General features: G+C 40.9%; 1 protein-coding gene across 1 annotated transcript in view; it reads right to left on the reverse strand.

Annotated features, from left to right (window-relative positions):
* The window catches only part of LOC308090686 (multidrug and toxin extrusion protein 1-like), a gene marked incomplete at its 3' end in the record, with an annotated part of 18,446 nt that extends 14,609 nt beyond the window's left edge, over nt 1-3,837 (reverse strand). The window contains exons 1-3 of the mRNA XM_080435951.1: nt 3,751-3,837; nt 542-643; nt 4-72 (exon numbers count right to left, since the gene is read on the reverse strand). Of these exons, the coding sequence (XP_080292077.1) occupies nt 4-72; nt 542-628 (156 nt within the window). The 5' untranslated portion in view covers nt 629-643; nt 3,751-3,837. The remainder of the gene's footprint in view (nt 1-3; nt 73-541; nt 644-3,750) is intronic.
* Between the last annotated feature and the right edge of the window lie 3,716 nt (nt 3,838-7,553).

Consider the following 7,553-nt stretch of genomic DNA (forward strand, 5'->3'; position numbering starts at 1 on the left):
TACCTGAGATATTAGAGTATCACAGGCGGATGCCAAACCAGAGCCAATGGATATACCAGTGACGTTAATCACCTAGATTGAAAACAAAAATGTTTTAAATTAAATCTGGTCCAGGCACAATTCATGAATAATTTCAATTATGTTTCTTCAAAAGCACAATGAAAGTGGCAAAGATGTTTTTTAACCAGAATGTTGGAGGGCTGACAACAAAGGGAAAGGCTAGCTTATCACCTATACAGTATGTTCAAAATATGGTAAGTTTCCACCCCGAAACGTGTGGCACTCAGTTTACCCACACATTTGCACTCAAAGGACGACAATGAAAATAAGCTCTCAAACCTTTATGTGTTCTATCCTTTTGACAGATATGTAAAAAATATATGTTAATGTACTGTATATGCATTTTTGTCAATAAAAACATTTATAAATGAATTAATTTGTGTATTTCTTTCCTACAGACAACCACCACCCTCCAAACATTCCACAATGAGAGGTCTCTACAGGAACAGATGTTATTAGACTGTATACTGAGTTTTCTTACAGCGATTGCCATTGCCACTCCTGCAAGCTCTGTCTTGCCCAGGTGTCCACAAAATACCATGCTGATAAAACCCACCAGAAACATCATCAACTGTGAGATGACCTGAAATACAAAAGGAAACTCAGGATATTTCTAAACCGTGTTATCCTTCCTTATCTTATTTTATCATCTCATTTTATTTTTCAGTATCTCATCAAAGCTGTAAAGAATCACAATGCATGGTAGCATGGTTGATTATACACAGAAAATATAATTTCTTAAAAAGGTTGAAAACTTTCTTAAAAATGCTGTAGATATTGCATCATCAATCAATTCAGTTCTGTGTACCACAGAGAACGTTTATATACAATGACAATGGGCCTCATGCAGCAATAAGTTCCTAATGTTTCCTCTTACATTTCTTCCTAAGTGAATTCCTAAGAGAAGTTGAGTCAGATTCATGAAACGTTCTTAAAAGGCAGAATTGTTCGTAACTATGTTCTTGATGATGATGAATCCCAATCCTCGTAACTTGAAGGGGTGTGCCAGTTCATCCTAATTACCATAGGGAGCCGCCCCACCAATCCCCATATAAGGCATGACTGCATGGCTCTGCCTGCAGTCACACCTGTGTGTGATTGCTGCACACAGAAATCACAGGAAATCACACACAGAAATAAAATTGGGAGAATGAAGTAAAGAATACCTAAACTATGGTGGAACACCAGACTCCAAACATAAAAATAAATTAATTAATAGTTATGTGGAGGTACTTCTGAAGTGAACAGCAAATTATTTTATTGAATTAATGAATGTATTTTATTATTTCTCTCACATTAATCAACATATCACCACTAGACATCAATGTACATTTTCTGAAATTAGCTGTTAAATATTTTATCCATCTTTCATGTTCAGGAGTAGCGTTAGTAGTGGATATAAAACATTTTATTACTGAAAGCTGGTGGGTGGATATGGAGGGTCTTTAAGGTAGCAGCTGCTTGGTATGTAATGGGGTGGAAATAGGGGTGTGGTGGGTGATATGGTGGTGCAAGGAGGGGTGTAGGGGGCTATGTGGGGGGGATGGGTATGACGGGTGGGTATAGGGGGGCTTTCAGGTAGGAAGGGGACTGGAAAATGGGGGTGTGGCGAATGTCGGGGATATGGGGGTGGGGGTATGGGGGGTGATGAGGTGGGGTGGGTGGGGGGTTATGGGGTAGGTATGGGGCTTGGGCTTCAACTCAACCGGGTCCGTTTGGGTTAGATTGTAATTTCAGACCCGTCTCAAACATTTTCATGTCAAGGACCCCCAAATTGACATGCTTTTGGCTGCAGACCCCCACCTGAAAATATTTTCTGCAAGGGAAAATGTTTCAAGATTTATCAAAATGTCTCGAAAATAGCCGATCTACAAGCTCAAAATGGACAGTAATGGGACGTGTTGTGAGCTTGTAGATCGGCTATTTTCAAACAAAGTATAAAATAGGGTTAAAGTGATTAAACTGTTCTTCGTTTGCTGTGGACCCCCTGAAACTCCCTGAAGGACCCCTGGGGGTCCCCAGACCACACTTTGAGAACCACTGCTCTAAAGATATGATAAAAATATTATTGTAATTTAAATCCTATATTATACAACTGTAGAATTGAAGAAACTTCGAGAATTAATTATTTTTGCACAAATATGTCACACTTAAGAACTCAAAGGCCAGCCTAAGAGTGCTCATCAGTGTGTGTAGATTCTGTTCTTACCTGAGAACAGATCACAGCTAAGAAAACATTGGAGTATACCAAAATCTTCTTAAAAACCTCTTAAATGGGTCTAAGAAAAAAAATCCTCTTAAGAAAGTATGCGTAGATTCTGTTCTTACCTAAGAACAGATCACAGCTAAGAAAACATTGGAGAATACCTAAATCTTCTTAAAAACTTCTTAAGTGGGTTTAAGAAGAGATTTCCTCTTAAGTACCGTTGCTGAATGAGGCCCATTGGTTTCTTCTGACACTATAATGGTTCCAAGCATCATTTGGTGTGTAATGAGCATAGGCTACTGTACGGTTATGCAGTGGTTCTTTTATGTTTGTGAACTCAAATCAGATCAAAGAGTTATGGCTGGTGTAGGGCTCTGCTGTTAAAACAGAAGAAACAACTATGATGACAAGGCTTTGATAGCTGGCTTTAAACATTAATATCTCAGTCAGACATCAAGTGTCCTCTTCCACCCAGTACAAAGTTTATGCCAGAGTTATGACAGAATATACTGTAGATGATTGGCTAAAATGACCATTGTGGTTATTTTTGACCATGTTCCCTTGTCTATTCAGTCCAGTTAAGGATATATTCTGAGGTTTAAAACTTGGCAAAACATCTTCAGTTACTCATTGACAAATCAAGAACGTTTGTTGGGCCAAGACACAATGAACATATAGTACATTACCACATAGTTTCTGCTGTTGGTACGGGAGAGGCTTGTGAATGTTGTTTAAGGGACACAAACAGGCCTGTACATTCATAATAACACTACACCATGTTTGGTAATAACATTGAGAAACACTAGGCAATAGGACGTTTTTCCTCAATGGATTCTCCATGGTTTAGGAGTCTTTCAAATGTTTAATACAGGCCTCATATACACAACTAGAAAATCATCCAGAGATATATTACACCCACCAGTACGTCTCATGCTCTGTGTTACAGTCATCTGACAAGTTTGATACAAATCGGATAAAAACTGTCCGAGTTATCGCTGTGACAGCCAGTCAGCCAACCAACCAGACACACACAAATTGGCAATTGGTGGTCTGCTTTATCTAACAAATCTAAATTGCTGAGATACTGTTGTATGTACAGTAGATGATTCCCCACAAATTCAGGACATGGTTGTACTGAAGTGGCGCTATTGTTTATTGTTTATTAGGATCCTAATTTGCTGTCAACCTAGTGACAGAGGCGGAGGGAACATTAATAGGCTACAGAGTAAGTTGAGAGTATTAATAGCTTTCAATGTGCTTATACAGTATGACACATACTGTATAGCTACAGATATAGCAGCTACTGTAGGTGAGCAGGTCAATTTGGGTTTCGCTACGATGATAGATGATAGATAATATCGAGTCGGATTATAAATGCATTACTAATAATAAAACACAATCTTAATTAGTATTTCAACCCTAATAACTCTAACGAGTGTACTATATTATCTTACAGTACATGGTGCATCCAAAGTCATTCTTACCACTGGTCCTGCTAGCTTTAAAAGTTGAACTATCTCATTCTTGTAGTCCGCGGGTATCCAGGCTTTGGTGCATTTAAGGCATGGACCACAGCATACATTGGAATCATTCTTATGAGTAATAACATCTGTTTGTTCAATTTTGGTCTGTCCATTTATTCCATTGGCAGTTTTTGTTGTAGAGTTGTCCATAGTCGAATGGGAATGGTATATTGTACTACTTGACAGAATAGTTCAATTCACCATCAATGAATGAGCCCCTTCAGAGGTTGTCAGTGAGGCTGGAAACTGTTTATGTTGAAATCTGTTTAATTATTAAGTCAAGCTGCCTGCCCACTGTGTTCTGTTTCAGTGAGAGGCTTGGCCAACCAGCACACTCCCCCAGCAAACGTTGGACCTAGGCTGGGTGAGAATTACTGCCGAAAAGTGCCTAACTGGAGGTACAGGAAGTGCAGGGCTACAGGAAGTTCCAGTAGGCTGGACAACATGCAGCCCTGTACTTCCTGTAATTTTGCATGGTTACATCATTTTGGCAGTAGTATTTTTTCCAGGCGTTATTTCTCCATGAGATGGAGATAAAACTGAGAACAAGGTAACTTAGGACGTTGACGCATTGTTTTTTCTGCAAATTGTCCACAAGTAGCACGTTCAGAATGTTTTCGCATTGCCTTTAAACCCTCTATTCTTAATTGAACTACAAGATCAGCTATTTTTGGCTTGAATGTTCCCCCTAGAATAGGGATGCTGGGGTTCAAGTGGTTAAATGTCCATGTAGCTCTTGAGCTGTACATAAGCTTTTAAGGTTTCATGATAATGCAATAAAAAGGGAAAGCATCAGGAGAAGTCAGCAAATTAATATGGTTGAAAATAATGAAATACATTGCATTAGAAAAGAATGCAAATAAATCCAGCCGTTTCTCCTCTTTCTCATCATGATGAAGGCTGTACACATCAGGCTGATAACATTACCTGAGTTTTGGTTGTTGCTGTTGCTTCCATTGGGTGGCACTGTTTTGCTTTAAGTGACACAGGACACCTTTCTGACACACAATGGAAGTTAGAATGAATTACTCATGAAATGTTGGGGGAAAAGTAATAGAAAACACAATTTTTTCACTCTGACTGAACACAGATAATTCACTCACTGTGTCAAAGAATATGAGAACCCTCATCGGTTTGCATTCATATACTGTACATAGCATGTGCAAGGAAAAGCCTGTACTATTTATTAGTACTTTTGTATGTTGGTAGCACTTCTTAGACGACAATTGTTAAGATGTTTTTCTACCTTATTGGACAGTACAGTACAGAGAAAGAGGGGTTGATGTGGAACACCGGTCCTGAGCAGGATTCAAGTCCAGAATACCGTTTTATATGCACAACACAATGTTGCATACTTGTGGATCGGCTATTTCCGGCGAAGATATTTGGTATAGAGGAAAAAAAGGAGGGAGCCTAATATAGACTCCTGCGGACTCCGGTCAATGAAGTAACCAACAGGCCTTGGGACTAGTAATGAAAATGTATGTTGCGTAAATTAACGTGCTTCCATAATGCTATCTGGCAAGCTGTCCTCATTGATTATCTATTAATTACTACTACAATGTCATTCAAGTATCTTTAAAGTTTGAAAGATTAAATACAAATCTTTCAAATAAAAACCCAAATGGCCCGTTTATAATAGACCCCCGTTGTCCTGGTGACATTATCGATCGTAAAATTACAGTCATTATAAATATATAATCATATATAAATGCATAATTAGTCCTCCTCAGGATGTCTGAATCTGAAAATAACTTTTCTGCACTGAGCAGTCAGGTGACGTCCAGTGGCACAGTGTCATTTGTCACAACAACTGGACAGTGATTTAGTGGTCGTAGTGGCAGTGACCAATGTGTTCTCCTGTTCGAGGCTTCTGACAATAACTATGGTAGCTGCCACTGCACTGCAATGAATGAATGAATGAATGGTGCCTGATAAACATTAAATCATATGGATCTCAGGATCCACAGGGGAACAGTGTGGCTCCAATGTGGATCTCGGACTTCATTATTATTAAATTGTTTTAATACATTTTTTAGGTTTCAACAACGACAATACTTCGGACTTCATGCAGGCAGCCTGTGACTTCAGAAATCTATGACTTGTCTATGACGTATGACAAGGTTTCAGCCCGATTAGAACCTCATTGAATTCCATTAGAAAATAAGGTAAGGTAATAAGGTAAATATTTCAATAAGTATAAAACATAATGTGAAATGTTTTAAAATGTAATACAATGGCGAAGGTACAGTACTTACTGTGGCCTACTGGCATCGTGCATACACAGTTAGGTGCACAGTCCAGGGGTTTGCAAGATTAGCTTCAAGACACACAGACACACACAAAGACCCTCCCATAGACGCCTAACCTCTTGCAGACCCATGAATGTTATTTGACATGGTTAGAGGGCGGCAGTGGCTCAGAGGTGGAGTGGCCGGTAGAGCGGCCGGATGGGAACCACAAGGCTCCCAGTTTGATCCCGGGCTCCCCCAGAGTTAGTGTCGAAGTGTCCTTGAGCAAGACGCTGAACCCCTAATTGCTCCCGATGAACAGGTTGGTGCCTTGTATTGTTTCCTCCGCCATCGGTGTATGAATGTGTGGGTGAATGTAATGCACACTCTATGTAAAGCGCTATATAAATGCACCATTTTACATCGATGAAAGAAATTGCCACAATGTAAAAAGAAAAAGGCTGAATGGCGTAGCGTAGCCACGATTCACACCATCATCAATAAAACCTTGTTGACTAATAATTCACTTGGACACTTCACATTCAAATACTATTTTGTCACTGTCAGTGGAAATTATTTTTATTATGATAAAAAAAAGTGAAAATAGCTGATCTACAAGCTGATCGCGACGCGTTGTGAACGTGTAGATCTGCTATTTTCACTACTTTTGTACGACATGCAGTAGGGCTTACAAAAAAGGTGAAATATGGAGATACAAGGTCTCTCATTCGTCGGTGGCTCAAAGGGCAACAGCGCGTGAGATGTGACTCTCATTCATTCATTCGTTCGTTCGTTCACGTCATCGGACGTAGTTTTCAAACATTTGGTATGTTCCGCAAGTTGTCTGACACGGGGGTCCATGGCAGCATGGCAGAGAGCAGAACAGAGGGAAGGGAAAGGAGAGGAGAGAAGATGATTTGCGGAGGCCAATGAGAGAGAGGGGGGTGGGGGTGGATGAGCGAGGGGGCGAAACCTAGCGTAGGCTCTCATTCATTTTACTGGTTCAGTGATGCAGCAAGGCCCATCAGGTCCACACACAAACACACACACACACACACACACACACACACACACTACGTCCCCCTCCGACGCAACCCACCCAGCCCACACGGTTAGCACCCCTCCCTCCATAACCACGCACACAAGATCGCAGACACGTAAATACACTCCGCCAACCAGCAGGCTGGCGTCCGCCGTGACGTCACACTGCAGTTCTCCTCGGGCTCCACTGGATGACAGTGGCAAGTTACCACTCACACACACACACACACACACACACACACACACACACACACACACACACACACACACACACACACACACACACACACACACACACACACACACACACACACACACACACACACACACACGATGAGCCGCCATTCATAGTGGCGGCACTCCGCTCAGTGTTTTGTATGCGCGAGTGTATATTCGCACACGTCTGTTGTGCTCGTGATGTGCTTACATGTGTCGGGTGGGGTTCCAGTCTGACGGGCGGTGGTGATGGAGTATTTGGAAAGAAGAGGCGGT

This window comes from Gymnoscopelus braueri (genome assembly GCF_963280865.1).
Source record: "Gymnoscopelus braueri genome assembly, chromosome: 8".
NCBI classification, from domain to species: domain Eukaryota; kingdom Metazoa; phylum Chordata; class Actinopteri; order Myctophiformes; family Myctophidae; genus Gymnoscopelus; species Gymnoscopelus braueri.